This window comes from Heterodontus francisci, chromosome 8 (genome assembly GCF_036365525.1).
Source record: "Heterodontus francisci isolate sHetFra1 chromosome 8, sHetFra1.hap1, whole genome shotgun sequence".
In the NCBI taxonomy this organism is placed as follows: Eukaryota; Metazoa; Chordata; class Chondrichthyes; order Heterodontiformes; family Heterodontidae; genus Heterodontus; species Heterodontus francisci.
The window spans coordinates 23,082,557-23,106,140 of NC_090378.1; the positions used below are offsets into that span (position 1 = coordinate 23,082,557).

The 23,584-nt window shown below is 40.7% G+C and overlaps 1 protein-coding gene across 6 annotated transcripts in view; it reads right to left on the reverse strand.

Annotated features, from left to right (window-relative positions):
• The window catches only part of LOC137372691 (ecotropic viral integration site 5 protein homolog), a 308,742-nt gene that overhangs the window by 49,447 nt on the left and 235,711 nt on the right, over positions 1-23,584 (reverse strand). For 5 of the 6 annotated variants that reach the window (XM_068036790.1, XM_068036788.1, XM_068036787.1 and 2 more), the window contains one exon: positions 7,476-7,571. In XM_068036790.1, the coding sequence (XP_067892891.1) occupies positions 7,476-7,571 (96 nt within the window). Of the gene's footprint in view, positions 1-7,475; positions 7,572-23,584 lie in introns of those variants that run through there. The other variant, XM_068036791.1, reaches the window with a different exon arrangement.

Consider the following 23,584-nt stretch of genomic DNA (forward strand, 5'->3'; position numbering starts at 1 on the left):
GAAGTGGCCCTGGAAATAGTGGATGCATTGGTGGTCATCTTCCAAGATTCTTATAGACTCTGGAACAGTTCCTACAGATTGGAGGGTAGCGAATGTAACCCCACTATTTAAAAAGGGAGATAGAGAGAAAACAGGGAATTATAGACCAGTCAGCCTGATGTCAGTAGTGGGGAAAATTCTAGAGTCCATTATCAAAGATTTTATAGCAGAGCACTTGGACAGCACTTGGAGAACAGTGGTAGAATCAGACAGAGTCAGCATGGATTTACGAAAGGGAAATCATGCTTGACAAATCTACTGGAATTCTTCGAGGATGTAACTGGTAGAGTTGATGAGGGGGAGCCAGTGGATGTGGCTTATTTGGACTTCTAGAAGGTTTTCAACAAAGTCCTACATAAAAGATTAGCGTGTAAAATTAAAGCGCATGGCATTGGGGGTAGTATACTGCGATGGATAGAAAATTGGTTGGCAGACAGGGAACAAAGAGTAGGGATAAATGGGTTTTTTTCCGAATAGCAGGCAGTGACTAGTGGGGTACCACAGGGATCGGTGCTAGGACCCCAGCTATTCACAATATATATTAATGATTTAGATGAGGGAACTAAATGTAATATCTCCAAATCTGCAGATGACACAAAACTGGGTGGGAGGGCGAGTTGTGAGGAGGATGCAGAGAGGCTTCAGGGTGATTTGGACAAGTTGAGTGAGTGGGCAAATGCATGGCAGTTGCAGTATAATGTGGATAAATGTGAGGTTATCCACTTTGGTAGCAAAAACAGGAAGGCAGATTATTATCTGGCTATAAACTGAGAGAGGGGAATATGCAGCGAGACCTGGGTGTTCTCGTACACCAGTCGCTGAAGGTAAGCATGCAGGTACAACAGGCGGTAAAAAAGGCAAATGGTATTTTGGCCTTCATAGCAAGAGGATTCGAGTACAGGAGCAGGGATGTCTTGCTGCAATTATACAGGGCTTTGGTGAGGCCACACCTGGAATATTGTTAGCAGTTTTGGTCTCCTTATCTGAGGAAGGATGTTCTTGCGATAGAGGGAGTGCAGCGAAGGTTTACCAGACTGATTCCTGGGATGGTGGGATTGACGTATGAGGAGAGATTGAGTCGGTTAGGATTATATTCGCTGGAGTTCAGAAGAGTGAGGGGGGATCTCATAGAAACCTATAAAATTCCAACAGGACTTGACAGGGTAGATGCAGGAAGGATATTCCTGATGGTGGGGGAGCCCAGAACCAGGGGTCATAGTCTAAAGATACGGGGTAAAACATTCAGGACTGAGATGAGGAGAAATTTCTTCACCCAGAGGGTGGTGAACCTGTGGAATTCGCTACCACAGAAAGGAATTGAGGCCAAAACATTGTATGTTTTCAAGAAGGAGTTAGATATAGCTCTTGGGTTTAAAGGGATCACAGGGTATGGGGCGAAAGTGGGAACAGGTTACTGAGTTGGATGATCAGCCATGATCATAATGAATGGCGGAGCAGGCTCGAAGGGCCGAATGGCCTACTCCTGCTTCTATTTTCTATGTTTGTATGTAAAATCTGTGTAGTTCTGACAAAAGAAGAACAATTTTTTGTCTTTGTATTTCCTCATACCAGACAATACACCCTAGTGAATCAGAAAAGTACGTTCCTGAAAGCCTCACTATCCTTCCCATAATGCAGAGCTCAATATTGCACAGTACGACGACTGAGGTCTTAAGGTTTTACACAGGCTGTAGCTTTTTAACCTATTTCCCCAGTTTCCTTTGATCTTCTAAACATTTAAATGCACCTCCTATTTTGGTATAATCTGCAAATGTTGTTAACACTTCCTCTTGGCCTAGATCCAAATCAAAGATTACATGCAGTGAACAGAAGTGGCCCCCAGAAGTGAATCTTGAGGACACCACTATCCACTTCCAAGCACTGTGACAGTGCCCTCTCCTCCTCCTCTGTTTTCTCCCTTCAAACTCTTTATTATCCAGTTCATTATCCTCACCAAAATTTCATACCCTTTAATCTTCTCTCGTAATTTCCATGTGGAATCTTGTCAAAGACTTTTCAAAAGTCCGCGTATACTGCAGCCACTCCCTCTCCCCCATCCTCAGTCTCATGTCTGATACCTCCTCAAGGAATTCAATGAGGCTTGCAAAGCATGATTGTCCCTTTTGAAATCCGTGCTACTTCTAACTATTTTCATACTTAATAAAATCCCTTATGGTTTTCCCTACCACAGATGTTAAGCCAACTGTTCTATAATTACTTGGATTATCTCTGTCTCCCTTTGTAAAAATCAGTACTACATTGACGACACTTCAATCCTCCAGCAGATATTCACACTCAAAAAGCCGTGTGATATAACCTCTAGAACATCTGCAATTTTCCTCCCTCAACTCCTTCAGGATCCTCGGATCTATCCCACCAGACCATCATACTTTGTCTTCCCTTAGCTTAACTAACTCATCTAAATTAAAAGCAAAATACTGCAGATGCTGGAAATCTGAAATAAAAACAGTAAGTGGTGGAAATACTCAGCAGGTCAGGCAGCATCTGTGGAGAGAGAATCAGAGTTAATGTTTCAGGTCTGTGACCTTTCATCAGAACTGTCCCACTCTGATGAAAGGTCATAGATGTGAAATGTTAACTTTGCTTCTCTCTCCACAGATACTGCCTGACTTGCTGAGTATTTCCAGCAGTTTCTGTTTTTAACTCATCTAAAGTGTTCATTTTATCCTTTCTAATAATGCTCATTTACCTCTCAACCACTTCAGGATTAATCTCCTCTCTGGTATACTTTTCTTTAGGAAAGACTAATGTGATGTACTTATTAAATACTTCTGCCATTTTTTAAATCATCCTCTACAAATTGACAATCCTCTCCTCTCAGGCATCCCATCTAACTTCTAACAAATCTCTTTTTACTGATATCTGCTCTGTTCTGATGTTTTGATGCTGTTGGTTGAAGGATGAATATCAGCAAGGACATGTGGAGAACTTACTGCTCTTCTTTGAATAGTTCCTAGGGATCTTTTACATTGACCTGAGCAGGCAGATGGGACCTCAACTTAACATCTTATCCAAAACACAACACCTCCAATACCGCAGCACTTCCATCAGGACTGAAGTGTCAGCCTAGATCATATCGTCAAGGAATGGGACTTGAATCCAAGCCCTTTTGACTCAAAGCCTCACAGCTCCAGCGACCCGGGTTCAATTCTGGGTACTGCCCGTGTGGAGTTTGCAAGTTCTCCCTGTGTCTGCGTGGGTTTCCTCCGGGTGCTCCGGTTTCCTCCCACAGCCAAAAGACTTGCAGGTTGATAGGTGAATTGGCCATTATAAATTGGCACTAGTATAGGTAGGTGGTAGGGGAATATAGGGACAGGTGAGGATGTGGTAGGAATATGGGATTAGTGTAGCATTATTATAAATGGGTGGTTGATGGTCTGCACAGACTTGGTGAGCCAAAGGGCCTGTTTCAGTGCTGTATCTCTAAATCTAAATCTAAGCCAAGGCTGATATTTAGCATGCTGCCAGATCACAGAAATGTTCCAAAGCATTTCACATATAACAAATTACTCCGAAGTAGTTACTGCTGTTGTTAAGAAACGCACAGTAATTATGAACATTGCAAGTTGTTACAAATAGGAATGAGATAAATGACCAGTTAGTTTATTTTTTGGTGGTGGTTAGAAAGGAATTTTGTTAATGACACTAAAAAATCTCCTCCTCCTTTTTCACTTAGTGCCATGAGTTCTTTACTGCCCATTTGAGCCCTGCAATAGGCAGATGGAGACACAGTTTAACATTGTATCTGGACCTCTCAACAGTACAGCATTCAACAAGTACTGCAGTAACAGATGAGGACTGTGGGTAGACAGACAGAAGAGTGTTGTGAGGTAGTGCCTGTCAGCAGCAGAAGTGGTGGAGAGTAGGAAGGAGCTAAGTATATAGCCTCAATTTTGGATTCAAAGAGAACTATGACCTCCTCACGCATGACATAAGAGGAACTTTAGGTCCATAACCAAAAGGTCAACTGGTTTGTGTTTCTAACCTGCTGCATCTCTCCATGCTTTCTGTTTTCACAATAGATTTTAATACTGGAGAGATTTGGAATGGAGGAACACAAAATGGCAGCTACAAAGTCCTGAAAGCATGTTACCCATGGCTGACACTGCATTAGGTTATGGGATGGAAGCCAATAAACAAAAAAAAAAACATTAATTGTCTTCCATCAATAACTAATAAGCTTGAGTGACAGAAGATTTGGGATAGCTGGTCTTAACCTATGGATTGGACAAGAGGAAGAATTGGCTAGGTTTAATGCTTCCGACTACTATCTTGATTCCTGGGAGGGGAAGAAAGAAATTCGCAGAGCAAAAAAGCATGTCAGTTACTATGAGATTATGCAAGACAAATATCTGTAATACTGACGGTCCAAATACGTTCAGACCCCAGGGGTTACTACTAAGACAGTCACTAAATAAGTTTCAGATTAGGCAAATAATCCTGAGGTAACTCCTCTCCTTCCTACTATCTTGAACACAAACACTTTTCAATACAATATAGAACAAGCTGGTAATTTTGGACTGTTCAAAAAGCATTGATCGGATGTTTTGCACATTTATATCGTCCTTCTATAACATTAAAGCAAGTAGTATTGCATAACTATCTGAAAGTAAGTACTGATAAATGTGACCTGGTGTTGTTCAACATGTTGCACCACAAGTAATGATCTTGTAGGACACAGTTTTGTAACGGTGATTCCCCATATTTTGAGTTCTTGATCTCAGTTATGCCTTTAGAGGCAACCAGCATGACGGGAAAGCGTTATCTCAGAATGAACACATACAAACTATGTTACCACCATGGCTTCGTAAAACTGCACCCACCCACCCTTCCCCTCCGCTGCTCCCCCCAAGTAGCTCACAGGTAAAGACGTAGTCAGTTAAGAAATATAGAGCAGTACGTTTTAACCACAAATGGAAAATGAAAACATTAGCAGCAATTCATCAACATAGTTTATAAAAATGTGAGCTACTGAGACAGCTCAGTGAGTTGGTGCAGTAAATAACTAAGCCATGCAAACCATGAGGTTCCAGGCTTAACTGATTTTTGCTGAGTTAGTTTGCACTGAACTAGAGCAGTCGTAAAGAAACTACAATTTGCCTAAGTGATGCTGTACCAAGGGGAAAGCACAGGGGAAGAAGAAAATTAAAAACCCACCACAGTTTCCATCTGTTATTGCTGTCCAGTGACTCCTGCTAGAAGTGAGCATGTGGAGATTGAGTGAGGACAGAACTGGGTTCAATTGTGATACCCTCCACAATTGATTAGCCTGTCAACCCTACTTATTTTTGCTTACATATAACAAGAACCATTTGGGTGAATTATCAGAGGGTGAGCAAGTTCTGTGGGACCATATCCAATTAAGGGAGTCAATGACTTCGGGAGAGGAAAGAGAAGGATAAGTAAAAGAAATGGCATCGGCAACACACTAATAAATCTGCCCATCGTAAATAAGGAAACTTTGACCAAAAAGAGGGTTCTTTTGATTAGTACCACATAAATTGCTAGTTTGAATTTCAATTATAATTTAACAAAATTGACAAAATACGGATCGCATGTATTGCTAAAAAGGTATATGGGATCGTTGGTTTATAAAAAGAGGCATTGAGTACAAAAGCAAGCAAGTTATGCTAAACCTTTACATATCACTGGTTCGGACCTCAGTTGGAGCATCATGTCCAATTCTGAGCATCACACTTTAGAAAGGAGATACTGAGGCTAGAGAAGCTGGGACTGCTCTCCTTAGAGAAAAGAAGTTTAAAGGAAGATTTAAGATTCTAGACTGCACAGATTTAAAGTAATTGGCAAAACAGCCGGAGGTGAGTAACTTTCAGAAAGGGAACTGGATAAGACTATGGAGAAAGAGCAGGGCAGAGGGACTAACTGGATACCTCTTTCAAAGAGCTGGTGCAGACATGATGGGCCCCTTCTGTGCTGTAAGATTCAAATTGAAAATTATAACAGAAACAACACAATAGACATTCAATAACGTAAAATTATTGAATATATGTTGGATACCAATATCAATAGCTCTGTGGTGGCGCAGTAAAGTTTATCACACTGCACCATGGAGTCTTGGATTTAAATCCGTGCCCATGATCTTTCACAGCCCGATTGCTATACAAGATGGCTGGAGATAATGGGCTGCTTAGTACTTCCCACGGAAAGAGGGGTAAAAATAGAAGGGCGAGTGACCCCAGCCATTCTCAAGTAACTCCTAATGGTCAGTTTCACAGCTACACCAGCAGACATCTGGGAGAAGACTATCTGCCCACTCTTTCAGCTATGTTGCAGTTGTGCATAGCAAAACCCAAATCAGATAAATGTCTCAAGTTTAATTTTTTAAAAATATTGTCTGATGGCTCAGTGAGCGAATCCGGTGAATAACTACAGATTGGAAAGTTCCCAGTTACGGTGCTCAGTTAGTTGCTCTCAGCCACTGCAGTAGTCAAGATTCTATAATTTGCTATAAAATTATTTGGGAGGGAAAACTGCCTACGGCTGGCCCTTGTTTTCATTATCCAACAAGCCCTGCTGGAAGTGCATATGCTAACATTGGTTGAGGAGAAGATTGGTCTCAGCTGTGATACCAACCTTCTTCTCACGGTTGAATAATCTGCTAATACTCAGTCAAGGCTCACATGCAAAAGGCACCTTGTGAGAGGTACTGGAGGTTGCCGAATGCCTCTGGAACCATACCCCAGCCAAAAGTAAACTCCTTCAGGAGAGGTTAGAAGGGGCAATGATTTGATGAGAAAAATTACAACAAAACAAAAATTCATCTAGATCTCATTTAAAAAACAACATGCCTGGTTTAGCAGTGAAATAATCTATACAATATCTATTCACTGGCCACTGCAGGATTGCAGAGATCATTTTCAGCCATGATGTTTAAAATCATGCAGTTTATACATGTAAATTCTTTTATGTAAACACATCAAATCCGATTCATTTTCCTTTTATCTATAATTCAGTGATGCCTCATAATGCAACCCTACTGACTAAAAGTCGCCTCCATTACAGGAACTCTCACTAGTCCCAATACAACTCAAGTCTCAGTAATTATGGTCATAGGAATTGGTGTTGAACAAAAAAAACTCAAGTGACAACGAACTTTAAAATGATTCTGCAAGTATGACAATGAAACATTACAGAGGAATGATCAATAAACCAAAATAAATCTAAGAGTAAGTTAACGCTGCAGGGGTAAAAAATGAGGAAAGGGAAGATAAGATAAAGAATGCTGCTATCTCATGAAGATGTATGCTAATAAGTTCACAGCAGAAAGCTGCACCAGTAGATTTACATCAGAACCAGCTGTGCTTTTCAGAAGGCAAGATTTGTATAAGAAAAAAATGTTATAGATAATAGAAAAGATTAACAGAAAGTAAGCAACTTGAGATTTTATCACCTACCTCATTTTTCAGCTCCTCTATCTGATCCTTTAGTTCTCGAATATATTGCGTGGAGTCTGAGTTATTAAGCTGGCCTTTAACTTTACCCTCTTCTTTCTGAGATGGAGAACAAAAACACTTAGTACAGCATTTGTCCAAGTCTCTGTTAATTCCAAAAAGCAATATTAAATAAAAACGTGGCATCATTTTTCACTCGAAAATATATATTTTCCATTAAAAATTGGTTAATTTGGAAATAAACATGATATTTATTACACTCATTCACAACACACACAAACTAAAAATGGAGCAAGCTGAAAATTATTCTACCGTGACTAGAAAGCTATTAAATTGAAACATCTCATTGCTTATATAGCAATGGACAAAGCAAGATAATGTCCATCTCCCTTCAGTGAAGCATACACACTGACTGTGTGTGTAATTGATATAACAATGCTGAAAAGATCACAATTAATGATCACTGGAGTCACACATGAATTGGTCAGTCCCAACAGACATGAGTTTTGTTTCACACTGTAGAAAAAGCAGGCATTCTTTACAAGAGCAGAATTATTCCTAAATATAATTTTTTAAAAATCTAATCTGGCCCAACTAACATGGAATATGGCAACAGAGAATGTGTTCCCTCAATTCTGTAACAACTGGGAGAGAAATTGTGCACTGCTCCACTGCCAGTGGTGCTTACTACTACGATAAATGGAAAATATGATTATTAATATAAAATGTTCCATTTTAATTTAAGACTATGAGTTGATTAACATTATACAAATGATTATGCTTCAATGAAATCTACAACCATGTACTAATCAAACGTTTCCTGTACATCACATTTTCTGTGCATTTATTCTTTTTCCGTGTACACGCAAGTTGAAAGCACCAGATAGGGAAACAATTTGTGCATTTGCGTGTGTTGCTAATTATGTGTGCATTGGTTTTTGGAAAAAAAAACTTAATATAAAATAACATTTTGCTTATGCTCACACTGCTTTCTTGGATTTACTCTTGTGCCTATGTCAATTTACTTGCTTTTCTTTCTCTATTTATCTTCGCCAATTTTATCACTTTGACTCTGTTAAGAGTTTTCTCTCCATTCTTTACTTTTTATATTCCTGACTCAGAGTTCTTGTTACCCTAGGCTTAAAGACCTGCAGAATTCACACTGCAACAAAGTGGCTTCTCAGAGTATAGGCAGCCATTTTGAAGTTACTATAGATAGTGTGAATCCAACAAATTTCTTGCTTGTATCCATCCTTTCCAGTAGGAATCCAATGGAAAAGAGGAACCTTGGCAAAACTGAAATGCACATGCAAAATATTTTATCAATGTGGGCACACCACCAACATAAAAGTACAAGATTCCCATCTCAGTTGTTAATACCCAAGAATAGTCAGGGTGCCAAAGCACACACTCCCAGCTCATGAAGCAGTTTTAGAGGAACTCATCTGCAAAAAAACAGGAAAATAAAACAAAATTTCTGAATGAAAAAAATCCTACCATATAAGCTGCGATACCTCCTGAATAATGACAATGAATTTATCCATCTTACAAAATCATTTACTTGTGGCTATGTTACTTAATTTGTGACACAATCTTTGGAGGTAGCTCTGCTCAACAGTTTAGAGTAAAAGCCACCACATCATCTTGCAGAGTGTTGTCCTCAGATCATTATTTCATGCTTCCTTGGTAGCCATGACGAGTGGTCATTGAAAGGGGCCGAGGCATCAGATTATCAATCAGACCCTTGTGTGGAAGAGGCACGGACCCAGAAGGAGGTAAACCACTCTAATTAAACTGAACACTGGATGTTAAATTCATCAAGGGAAAAACACACTGAAAAGATACATCAGTTAATAGCATGTCACTCTCAGAGCTAAAAGAAAATCCTCTCAGTAGTAACAGTATACCAACATTTATAAGTACAAATGATTTTCAATTCTTTTTCGAAGCATTCCACCATATTGAACTCTGATTCCAAATGCACTCCTCTGATCTCAGATAAATGATTGCCAAACTGATTGACCATTATTGTCTAATTTTCACTAATATAGTAAACCTGACTATGTTGGAGGCATCACAAGACTTCTGGGAATCAGTGCTGTGTTGAGGTTTTCCTCAGCTGTTAACAGAAAGCAGTTACTAGGTTTCCTAGTTTGGAACATATCTCTTACAGGTGCCAGTTAAACTGCAGAGAGATGTCAAGAATCTAGAAGTAATGACTTCCCTGTTTCTATGCATTGCAGGCTTTGCTTGATTGAATTTTGCTTTTCCTTTTTCTTTAATACTGCGGTGAAGTGCCTGTTTTTCCCACATTAAATCAGATATGATTATCTGCATTTTATGCAGCTCAGCATTAAGTACTGCATTTAATGCCGTCATACGATACTATGGAGTACATAACGGCCCATTATAGGCATACATACCCTGAAATGCCTCGGATCAAGGACAGCGGTACTGCGCCACACTGGCTGCAAAGTGGGGGGCATGCTGGTTGGGGCAAGCCATTTCACAATTTGGAGCAGAACGGAGATCTGGCAACATTCTGCCCCTTTTTCGCTCCATTGGAAATCACAGTAATTTTGAGTCAAACCCATAATACAACTTACATTAAACAAATACATCACTTATGTCCATAACAACGCTGATGTCAGAGAGGTGTGCAGTTTACACGTGCTTTATCCAGCCACTGGAGGTACTGAAGTGCAACTTTTAGTGATTTCTCCATCATTTGGCCCCCTTGCCACTACTCTTTTCAACACTCAACATAGATCAGAAACTCCTGTCTGGAAGAAACCCAAGTGGAATTCTAGCCAAGGTACAATACAACAACATACATTTAGATAGCACCATTAACATAGAAAAAACATCCCAAGGTGCTTCGCAGGAGTATAATCATTACACTGAGCCATGTGGAGATATTATGACAGTATTATGACAGTGAAGCTTGGTCAGAGGTAGGTTTTAAGGAGCATCTTAAAGGAGGAAAGCAAGGTGGAAAGTGACAGAGAAGTTTAGGGAGGGAATTCCAGAGCCTAGGGCCTAGGCAGCTGAAGGCACGATCATAGAATCATTGAATTTATAGAGGACAGAAGGTGGCGATCTGGCTCATCGTGTCCGTGCTGGATCTCTACGAGAGCAACTCACCTAGTCCTATTCCCTGCCTTTTCCCCATAGCACGTCAAATTTTCTCTTCAGTGAATTATCCAGCTCTGTTTTGAATGCCTCGATTGAATCTGTCTCCACCATACTCTCAAGCAGTGGATTCCAGATCCTAACTACTCGCTGCGTAAAAGATTTTTTCATATCACCTTTGCTTCTTTTGTCAATCACCTTAAATCAGTGTCCTCTGGTTCTGGATCCTTCCGCCATTGGGAACAGTTTCTCCTTATCTGCTCTGTCCAGACCCCTCATGATTTTGAAAACCTCTATAAAAATCTCCTCTTAATCTTCTCTTCTCCAAGGAGAACAGCCCAGCTTCTCCAACCTATCCATGTAACTGAAGTTCATTTCTGGAACCATTCTCGTGAATCTCTTCTGCACCCTCTCTAATGCCTTAACATCCTTCCGAAAGTGTGGAGCCCAGAACTGGACACAATACTCCAGCTGAGGCCACACCAGTGTTTTATACAGGTTTATCATAACTTCCTTGTTCTTGTACTCTATGCCCCTATTTATAAAGCGCAGGATCCCATATGCTTTATTAACTGCTATCTCAACCTTCCCTGCGACCTTCAATGATTTGTGCACATGTACTCCCAGGTCCCTCTGCTCCTGCAACCCTTTACAATTGCATCCTTTAATTTATATTCCCTCTCCTTGTTCTTCCCACCAAAATGAATCACTTCACACTTTTCTGCATTAAATTTCATCTGCCACTTGCCCACCCATTCCTATGTCCTCTTGAAGTTTATCACTATCCTCCGCACAGTTCACAATACTTCCCAAGTATGTGCCAACTGCAAATTTTGCCCTCTGCACCCAATTTGTCATATTAGTTATTAATTATAATTATTATTAATCTAACACCGACCCATGGGGAACCCCACTATAGACCTTCCTCCAATCTGAAAAACAACTGTTTACAACTACTCCCTGTTTCCTGTCACTCAGCCAATTTCGTATCCATGCTGCTACTGCCCCTTTTATTCCATGGGCTCTAATTTTGCTCACAAGCCTGTTATGTGGCACTTTCTTAAGTAAGAACATAAGAACTAGGAGCAGGAGTAGGCAATTCAGCCCCTCGAGCCTGCTCCGCCATTCAATACGATCATGGCTGATCTCATCTTGGCCTCAACTCCACTTTCCTCCCCGTTGTCCATAACCCTTCAACCCATTTCTAATTAAAAATCTGTCAATCTCCTCCTTAAATTTATCCAATGTCCCGGCATCCACCGCACTCTGGGGTAGTGAATTTCACAGATTCACGACCCTCTGAGAGAGGTAATTTCTCCTCATCTCTGTTTTAAATCTGCTACCCCTTATCCTAAATGCTTTTTGGAAGTGCTTGAACACTACATCAATCACATTACCCTCATCAACCCTCTCTGTTTCTTCATCAAAGAACTGCAATCACATAGTGATAAAAGTCAGGAATGCGTAGATATGCAACTTCCTTGAAGCGATCTTCCCCACAGTGAGTTACTAGCCTCGGCTGTATCATTTTGGAAGCCTGATTCCTAACCAGGAAAAAGGGAAAGCTGTGTCAGACAACATCAGCTGGTAGCCAGCTTCCAGACTGGGAGTGTCTTGGGAAGAATTCACTCATCCAGGGGATAATGAGTGGCATGGGGAGACCCAGGAATGCAGTAGAATACAATACCCTGGCCCCTACAATAGCAATGTGACGGAACTTCAATTAACATGGAAAGCATTGCAACACATGACAAAAACGTTTAAAACAAAACAGTCCAAATAGGCAGCATAGCATTTAGGCTACTACTAACAACTTGCATCTGTATAGTGCTATTAATGTAGGAAAATGGCCCAAAGTGCTTCATGGGTCATAATCAGATAAAGTTTGACACCGAGCCAAAGAAGTGTTGAGGAGGGGGATCCAATCGTAGTGGGGGGTGAGGTGGGGGAGGAGGGAGGGAGACAGGATAGCTCAGGGGACCAAGGAGTAGCACTCCACTCCTCCTGGCCAACAAGCAGTACTGGAAAAGCACTTAGCTGCTGGATCTAGCCAACCTCTCTTCAGCTGCTGGGTTTCCAACCCCTGGGAAACCCAGCCTACAGCACTTAAATTTTACCACTGTTTTAAATTTGTGGCACACAGGCTCACTGAAAATATTTAACCTGCTTAGTTGCCCAAACCCCAAACTACCTCCATTAATATCAGAAGTCGGCACGTTGAATGCGGGCTGCGGTTGGGTTTTCAACTTTTCAAATTTTAGCCTCCACCTACAACCCACCCTGGGGTTAAAATTATCCCCCACATTGCTCCGCTCAGCAGATGGGCAGGTCAGCAAGAGAAATTTCTCCAGGATACCTTTTCAGATATGATTCAGAATGGCACTGGTGGAGGTCCAAAGCAGGTTCCCCCAGGAAGTCATGAGGGATTGGTGAAAAAGAGAGTCATACTCTAAAAACTATTTAACAAATCACATCATGTAACAGACTTAGTTCACCTTCATGAATTATGGGACCTGTTAGTTTACCTTCTACAATTCATTGCTAACCTACGTATCCACTTCTATTTAAAGGAAATTATCTTGAAAATAGGTGCATGTTCCATTTAAGTTACAGCTTAGCAGAACCCAGAAAACACAGTCATAAAATCACATGTGAACATAGGATGTGGTTTCCTTCTCATGTTAAGTATATGTTAAGACGTGTGGTACAAGCAGAGGTCAAGCCAAAGTGTAGGGATCCATGGGTTCTAAATGAATGTCTTTAGTCTCTCCATTCGAGATGTGCTGAGTGCAACTTCAATACTGAATATAAGACTGCTATTCTGCAATCGAGTAAGATGCAATCAAAACTATATTAAGATTCTTTTATAGAAACTTCTCTAAATGATTATATTTAAGTTGTAAAGAGCAATGAAATGAAAATAGTTAATGATGCAACAAGTAATGCAGGACTACTTCTTGACAGCATATTCAAAAAGGGCTTTGCTTACTTATTAGTGAGTGGGAGATGGTGGAAAATGTAGACGTTGAAACCACTCGAGCCATGGCAATTGTTACGTCATCTGATTTGGTATTCTGATTATGAATTGAAGCAGAATATGAAATGCACCATTTCAGGAAAGCTAATTTTAAAATGATGAGGATAGAATTAGAGGAGGTAAATTGGGGGAAAAACTAGAGGGAACGAAAAACTGTAAGATGAAGGTCACATTGAAAGAGAATGAATTAATTAACCTGCATTTATACAATGCCCTTCACAGCCTCAGGCTGCCAAATAGTGCTTTACAGCCAATGAGCTATTTTTGAAGTAGTCACTGTAGTTTTGTAAGTAAGTGCCATAGCCAATTTCAGAGAAGACGGTCAACGCCTTCTTGAATTGTTGCAGTCCATGTAGTGTAGGTACTCCCACAGTGCCGTTAGGTAGGGAGTTCCGGGATTGACCCAGTGTCGATGAAACAAAGGCGTTATACTTGCAAGTCAGCATGGTGTGTGGCGTGGAGGGAACTTGGATCTGGTGCTGTTCCCATGTGCCTGCTGCCCTTTCCAGGTGGTACAGGTTGCAGGTTTGGAAGATGCTATTGACTAAGTCTTGGAGAGTTGCTGCAGTGCATCTTGTAGGTGGTACACACTGGAGCCACGTTGCACGAGTGGTAGAGGGAATGAGTATTTAAGGTGGATGGGATGCCAATCAAGTGGGCTGCTTTTTCCTATACGGTGTTGAGCTTCTTGAGTTTTGCTGGAGCTGCACTCATCCAGGCAGCTGAAGAGCATTCCATTGCATTCCTAACATGCACCTTACAGATGGTGGTATTGCTATGAGGTGTCAATAGGTGAGTCATTTGCTGAAGAATACCCAGCTTCATACCTGCTCTTGTAGCCAGAGTGTTTATGTGGCTGGTCGAGAGTCACCCCCAGGATATTGATGGTGGGAGATTCAACAACGGTAATGCCATTGAATGTCAAAGAGAGGTGGTCAGAATCATTCTTGTTCAAGATGGCCTTGGCCTGGCACTTGCTTGGTGAATATTAGTTGCCACATCAGCCCAAGCCTGAATGACGTCCATGTCTTTCTGCAAGTGGGCACAGACTGCTTCATTATAAGGAGTTGCAAATGGAACTGAACAATGCAATCATCAGTGAACATCCCCAGTTCTGATCTTACGATGGAGGGAAGGTCATTGATGAAGCAGCTGAAGATGGTTGGGCCTAGGTCACTGTTCTGAGGAACTCCTGCAGTGATGTTCTGGGGCTGAGATGTTTGACCTTCAACAAGCACAACCATCTTCCTTTGTGCTCGGTATGACTCCAACCAGGGGTAAGTTTTCTCCAATTGCCATTGACTTCAATTTTACTAGGATTCTTTGCTGCCACGTTCGGACAAATGCTGCCTAGATGTCAAGGGCAGTCACTCTCACCTCTCCTCTGGAATTCAGCACTTTTGTCCATGTTTGAACCAAGGCTGTAATGAGGCCTGGAGCTGAGTGGTCTTGACAGAACCCAAACTGAGCATCGGTGAGCAGGTTACTGGTGAGTAAGTGCTGCTTAATAGCACTGTCAATGACCCCTTCCATCACTTTGCTTATGATTGAGAGTAGGCTGATGGGGTGACAGTTGACCTAATTGCATTTGTCATGTTTTTTGTTGATAGAACATACCTGGACAATTTTCCACTTTGTCGGGTAGATGCCAGTATTGTAATTGCACTGCATCAGCTTGGCGAGAGGGATGGCTAGTTCTGGAGCACAAATCTTCAATACTACAGCCAGGATATTGCTAGGTACATAGACTTTGCTGTATCCAATGCCCTCAGCTGTTTCATCATATCATGTGGAGTGAGTGGAATTGGCTGAAGACTGGCTTCTGTGATGGTGAGGACCTCAGGTGGAAGCTGAAATGGTCATCCACTTGGCACTTCTGGCTGAAGATGGTTGCATCTCATCTGAAAGCTGGCACCTCCAAGAATGCAGTACTCGCTCAGTACTGCAGTGAAGAGTCAGCCGATAACATGTGCTCAAGTCCTGACGTTGGCCTTGAACCTGTAACACTGACTCAGAGGCAACAGTACTGCTGGTGAGCCAAAGCTAACCACTTAATGAGATGCAAATTAAATATAAACCATATAGAGGTAAGTATCAGGTCACAGACCCAAATGGTTACACAGGAACGTTAACAGTACAAAAGAAAATGTCTGCACTTCAAAAGTTTCCAGGAAACCAGAAAGGACAAACATTAGAAAAATATATATAATTAAATTGAAAACTGCTTTAAAAATCCAGGATGAAAAGGTAAAATTGAAAAAGGAAACCATAGGAAATATTAAGCAGGAAAAATATTTTCTTTTGACATTGTCAGAGTAGACAAAGTATCAAAAACACATGGTGTTGTGTCCTTTAACAGAAAATGGTAAGATACAGGGAAGGAAAAAAAGGGTAAGGTGAAAATTTTGCATCAACAATTTTCAATGCAAAACTAATAGTAGGTTCTCACTGCTAGTTGGAGTGGCACAATGGGCTTTATGAAGAAATGAGAGAGTAATAATTAAATAATTTAACATTATGGAGTATTATAATGCTCATAAGGTACAGAAGCAGAGTAGTATGGTCAAAGATATTTGAGAAAATAATGGCAGAAATAGAAAGAGCTATGGCTGAAATTTTGCACACAATATTTAACTATTATGGTACTGGAAAAATGCAATTGACTATTTAAAACAAAAATCAGAATCACGAATGGACTTTTAATTTGGCACCAGTAGCAGGAAAACTACACCAGAGTTTATTTTTTTTACTTTTTTTTTAAAGAGATACAGCACTGAAACAGGCCCTTCGGCCCACCGAGTCTGTGCCGACCATCAACCACCCATTTATACTAATCCTACACCAATTCCATATTCCTCCCTATATTTTCCTACCACCTACCTATACTAGGGGCAATTTATAATGGCCAATTAACCTATCAACCTGCAAGTCTTTGGCATGTGGGAGGAAACCGGAGCACCCGGAGGAAACCCACGCAGACACAGGGAGAACTTGCAAACTCCACACAGGCAGTAACTGGAATTGAACCCGGGTCGCTGGAGCTGTGAGGCTGCGGTGTTAACAGTCTGAAGCCAAAATGGATTTCTGAAAAGCAGGACATAGCTTCCTACAGAATTGGTGCTGTTAGTAATATGAAAAATAGGTAATCAGGCACTTGACAAGATGTCTCAGAAAAGACAGACTACAGTATAAGCTCTGTTAATAAAGGATAGTCTTGGTTCTAACCAGGCAGGTGGGACCTATTGAATAGCTTCAGGCAGAAACAGCATTTCTTTGCAACATTTTGAAGTGATTTTCATGATGGTATTAAATTATTCAATGAGATCAAGAAGATCTTCAGAGAAAAGGAATAATATTTAGTGATTCTATAACAGCTTGCATTTATGCAACACCTTTAACACAGTACAAGTCACAAGAGCAAGGAGCAACATCAAACAAAATTTGACACCGAGCCACATTATGTGATATTAGAAAAGATGACCGAAAGCTAGGTCAAAGAGGCTGGTTTTAAGTAGCATCTTAGGGGAGGAATTAGAAGTAGAGAGATGGAGAGGTTTACATAGGGAATTCCAGAGTTTAGGGACTTGACAGCTGAAGACACGACTGCCAATGGTGCAGCAATGAAAATTGGGAATATGCAAGAAGTCACAAGACTTACCAACTATGTTAACAAACCATAAATATAGAAATATATGGTAATACATATCAAAAATAACAAACACAACTGCAAAATGAAATGATATTATTAAACAAGATGAGTTAGGAAAAGATCTTGGTGGAATGATTGACCAGACATGTGAAGTAATGTGGAAGTGTACAGCAGTATTTGCAAAGACAAATAAATGTTGGGGTGTACAGAACATCCACAGAATACAAATCCAAGAAACCAATACTTACCATCTATAAGCATACTGGTGAGACCACAGGTGATTGTACTGTACCCAGCATAAAGTTCAAGTGGTAAAGTAAAAAGGGTAAACTGGAAATGGTGGAAATCCAAAACAAAAACAGAAAATGCTAGAAACCTACAGGTTAGTCAGCATTCTTAAAGAAAAAAAAAATCTGGTTACAATATTTCTGATATGTACCCTTCGTAAGGCTGTGAAGTTGAAGCAGTAACCTGACACTGCTAACATCTTGATAAGATATGCACCTTGGTCTCAATAAACTGTTGCCACTTGTAGCATATCTGGCAAGCTCCTGATTGGGTGCATAATTTCCTCTTAGTCTACCAAAATTAAATCAAATTTTGTTTGATGTTGCTCCTTGCTCTTGTGACTTGTACTGTGTTAAAGGTGTTGCATAAATGCAAGCTGTTATAGAATCATTAAAAACAGACATATGTTGTCTTCTCACGAAACCTGGAGGTCCCTCACGGAAGAATGGTCAGTACTCTTTTGTCTCGATTTGAATAAACAGGCAGTAAATGTCACCTAAAATGGCTTTCACTTTAGTGATGGCACCAGCCAAGATGTCTTTGATCCCAGGATCTCTCATGCAGAGGACTGAACAACATCATGAGGATCAATTTTCAGCATTTCAAGCAAAAAAAGGTAATTTTGTATTTCTTCTAACTGAGTGTTTGTATAAGATCTGATGTGTAAGTACATGTTCATCCTACAAAGCTGAAATTTATACATCAGTTGCAGTGTATCAGGTTTTTACCATAAAGCATTTACAGTACTTCGTTTGGCTCACCAGTTACTTCAGAAATCTTGATATAAGGGAGCAAGTACAGCATACACTACAATGAGTCACCATATTAAAAGGTGGCACAACTTTATTTAAAAAGGTTAGGCCAACACGGTGTATAGTTCTGAGCACCACGCTATAGGAAGGATGTGATTGCACTGGAAAGGGTGCAGAGGAGATTCACCAGGATGTGCCTGGGCTAGAAGAGAGACTGAAAAGGCTAGGGTTGTTTTCCTTGGAGCAGAGAAGGCTGAGGGGGGACATGATTGAGGTGTACAAGATTATGAGGGGCATTGATAGGAGGAAACTTTTTCCCTTAGTGGAGGGGTCAAGAACCAGGGGGCATAGATTTAGGCTAAGGGGCAGGAGGTTTAGGGGGGATTTGGGGAAACATTTTTTCACCCAGAGGGTGGTTGGAATCTGGAACGCACTGCCTGAAGAGGTGGTGGAGGCAGGAACCCTCACAACATTTAAGAAGTATTTAGATGAGCACTTGAAACGCCATAGCATACAGGGCTACAGGCCAAGTGCAGGAATATGGGATTAGAATCGTTGGGTGCTGTATGGCCGGCACAGACATGATGGGCCGAAGGGCCTGTTTCTGTGCTGTATAACTCTATGACTCTAACACCAATTCAGTTGTTGTACAATCTAAAAAATAAAAAGTTTAAACTATCTTCTGGTATGAAACTTGATTCCTAGCATGAGGAAATAAATTACTCAGTATCAAGAAGCTTCTTAGCACCAAAATCAATCTGGTTCACTAGGAGTATAATCCTAGGAATAAGGTTTACATTAATCCCAGTGTGTTTGCAGCTGGTTTCCAGCTAAGTTTATATAGGAACCACACTGCCTCCATATTAAGTTACTCTTGTGATGAATCAGCAGTACTGGGAAGTGAGAAACTTTCAGAGATTTCAGGGTCACTTGCGTTTGATCAGGAGCAGATACATACTGCAAAACTTCCCAAGGCTTGCATTGCTGTAACGTGAGCTCTGACCTGATGGCTGAAAACAGACATCAAATAAGGAACTACTCCCAAATCCACTCATTCCAGCATCTGTTAAATAATGTCTAGCAAAATATTTAGATGTATATGGTGAATATACCATCTGGGCGGCACAGTGGCTAGCACCGCAGCCTCACAGCTCCAGCGACCCGGGTTCAATTCTGGGTACTGCCTGTGTGGAGTTTGCAAGTTCTCCCTGTGTCTGCGTGGGTTTTCTCCGGGTGCTCCGGTTTCCTGCCACAAGCCAAAAGACTTGCAGGCTGGTAGGTAAATTGGCCATTGTAAATTGCCCCGAGTATAGATAGGGAAATATAGGGACAGGTGGGGATGTGGTAGGAATATGGGATTAGTGTAGGATTAGTATAAATGGGTGGTTGATGGTCGGCACAGACTCGGTGGGCCGAAGGGCCTGTTTCAGTGCTGTATAACTGAACTGAATAAACAGACTTTTGGCTGAAAAATTCTCAAAACTAATTTCTACTGCTAAGGCAGCAAATCGTTATGATGACAGAGATTTGTTATTTACTGTACAAGAAAATAATGGGCTGGCGGGGTTAAAGAAAACTCACCAATCTAATAATAATTTGCACAAGGCAGTCCACTCCCCACAGAATTGCCAAAAGAACAACCTAATTGTTCACACACTTTCCTATGTGAAACTTTTAAAAGCTAAGAAAATTGGGTAAGTATTTAACTAGAACTGATGGTTGTTCTTAAGGGCCACAGGCTATGCTTTGTAGAGCCCGTGTTGTTTATTAAATGTATTGTTTCACTATGATCACTAGCCAACAGCTTCTCTTGTGCTGCTGCAGGTTCTAACTGCTGTATGGACATTTAAGACATAGTCACCAGGGTCAAAATCTTAACACATTCTTCTGAAGTAATAGATTAGATTTTTTTTTTTAGATTAGAGATACAGCACTGAAACAGGCCCTTCGGCCCACCGAGTCTGTGCCGAACATCAACCACCCATTTATACTAATCCTACACTAATCACATATTCATACCAAACATCTCCACCTGTCCCTATATTTCCCTTACCACCTACCTATACTAGTGACAATTTATAATGGCCAATTTACCTATCAACCTGCAAGTCTTTTTTGGCTTGTGGGAGGAAACCGGAGCACCCGGAGGAAACCCACGCAGACACAGGGAGAACTTGCAAACTCCACACAGGCAGTACCCGGAATCAAACCCGGGTCCCTGGAGCTGTGAGGCTGCGGTGCTAACCACTGCGCCACTGTTTCACTATAGTTTCACTATAACACACTATCCATTTTGCTTTTAGTTTGATAGCCATCTCATTTAGTAGTCTCATGGCAATCATCTCACTCACTACAGAAATGCTTCAGTTTAGCATCATCATTCCGTTTTAGGGAAAAGGACTTACTTAAAAAAAACTTTTCTGTACAAATAAGTTTCCCATTCAGCATTTCCGAACAAATACACTCAAATTCTGCTGGAATGAAATATATTTTTTCAATTATCTTTTGTGCTGTTCAAAGGTGTAACAAGAGAACTTAGTTTATAAAGAGGTTCAACAGTATTTCAGAATGCAGAAGTAAAACATTCAATTTAATGAAAATTAGTGTTTTAAAGAAATGATATTTGCAGCCACTAGGTTCAGTGCAGAGAGCAGAACTGATTAAAATTTGATCACCTAAATGTGCTCTTATATGACACAATCTGGAACACTTCCACTGCATGCAACACAAACAAATTTGTCATCATCTGTTAAAAGGAACTAGTATAGAGATGTGAGTAGAAGTATGAGTCATACTAAATAAGACACTTCACTTGAAAATTACTCAGACTGAGCTACACTGAACAGGGCATCTTCCTATCAATTTTTCAGATCTAGATAAAAATAGCTTGTTAAATACACAAACAGAAAACTAGTTTTTCAATGGTTTTTCATCTAACTTGAACAGAATGAATAAAGCTCTTCAACAATCATTAGGAAAGTACACTTAAAGACTGTTATTCAAAAAAAGTTGGACAATTTAATTAATTCTGGAAATTGGAAATAGAAACAGAAAGTGTGAAAATATGCAGACCCTCCTATATCTGAAAAGGTAAGCCTGTTATCTATTTGCAGTAGTTTGTTTTTATTTTAAAACTTCTCAGTTTATTAGTTTAGTTTTATCCATCGCCATTTCTCTTTATTGAGAAAATATGGCACTATGCTCATATTGTACTTTTTTTTTAAGACTAACATTGAAAAATTCTTCAGGAGCACTGGATACCAGGTTTCACTGCCCAATTTCAGACCAGAACAGAAAACAAAAATCACAATATTAAGTGACTTCCCAGAAACTCTCATCTCATGATTAATAGCGCATCGAACCCAGCTAATTGCTGGTTCTTCTTTGAAACAGTCTTTCTTCATTTGCATAACATGAAGAATATTTCCTTGTAGAAGGTCCACACCTAAGATAAAAATCAGACTCTGCTGCTGCACTCTACTTTCAAACCAAGTGATATACCCTCCTTTCCGCCCACCGCTGGGTTGATATTATGGTCCATCATAGTGCTGTCTGTCCACAAGACTAGTTCTACATCTGCACCTAGATATACTGTAGCAGCAACTGAACCCACTTCCTCACTGCTCCAATCAGTTATTGCTGCTGCTTGAAGTCCACAAGAGGGCAGGAAGTTCTGTTCTGTACCACAATAAACTTGAAACTAAAATGTAAGATGCCTTCAAACAATGAATAATCTGAAGATTTGTTAAAAACTGGGAACAGACATCAATCTCAAAGATTTTCCTTTCTGTAAAGCAATTCAAAATTGTTCTTTTACAATTCCACATGGCAAGCTAGGGACAAATACTGCATTTTAGATAACTCACAAATATTCACAAAGTACATCGCTATTAACTGTACACATATATTTCAAAAGGATACATATATTCCTACTGCTACAAGTTTGGGTCTGCTACAGATAACCTCTTGTGTTCAGTAGTGGTAGTCATTCGTATTAAAAGATCCCATGCCAGAATTGACACACTGTCCAATATAGTCGATCATAACCCAAGAGATGTAACAGCATCGCTCCTTTGACATCAGAACTGAATACTATGTTTTTCCACATATTCCCTCTCTTCTGCTTCTTCAATCTTTTGAAGAAACATCACTTGGTTCAATGAATTAAAAGCAAAATATTGCAGATGCTAGAAATCTGAAACAAAACAAAAAGTGCTGGAAATACTCAGCAAGTTTTAGTTTTAGTTTGAGAGATACAGCACTGAAACAGGCCCTTCGGCCCACCGAGTCTGTGCCGACCATCAACCACCCATTTATACTAATCCTACACTAATTCCATATTCCTACCACATCCCCACCTGTCCCTATATTTCCCTACCACCTACCTATACTAGGGGCAATTTATAATGGCCAATTTACCTATCAACCTGCAAGTCTTTGGCATGTGGGAGGAAACCGGAGCACCCAGAGGAAACCCACGCAGACACAAGGAGAACTTGCAAACTCCACATAGGCAGTAACTGGAATTGAACCCGGGTCGCTGGAGCTGTGAGGCTGCGGTGCTAACCACTGCGCCACTGTGCCGCCCAAGTCTGGCAGCATCCGTGGAGAGAGAAGCAAAGTTAACGTTTCAGGTCTGCGACTTTTCATCAGAATTGCAAAGGTTAGAAAAGAATTAGGTTTTAAGCAAGTGAGGGGGAGGGGAGTGGGGGAGAGAACAAAGGGGAAGGGGTTTGATAGGGTAGAGGGAGATTAAATAACAATCTGTCCTGGGACAAAGGCAAAGCGTGTTAATGTTTGCGGTGACTTGTACTTCTTCGATTCAGTATACTGTATTCGCTGATCCCAATGCGGTCTCCTCTACATTGGGGACACCAAACACAGATTGGGTAACCACTCTGCGGAATACTTCTGCTCAGTTCACAAGCATGACCCTGAGCTTCCAGTTGCTTGCCATTTTAATTCACTACCTTGCTCTCACGCTCACATTTCTGTCCTTGGCTTGCTGCAGTGTTCCAATGAAGTTCAACGCAAGCTCAAGGAACAGTATCTCATCTTCTGATTAGGCACTTTACAGCCTTGTAGACTCATCGAGTTCAACAATTTCAGACCATGACCCAATCTTAAGTTTGCTTTTCATGCTTTTGCTTTCGGACAGAGCAGTTCATTATTCTGTCATGAACCCTCTCTCTGGACAAATGCTTTGTCTTTTGCTATAACTATCACTCTCTGACTTTTTTTCCATGACATCTTT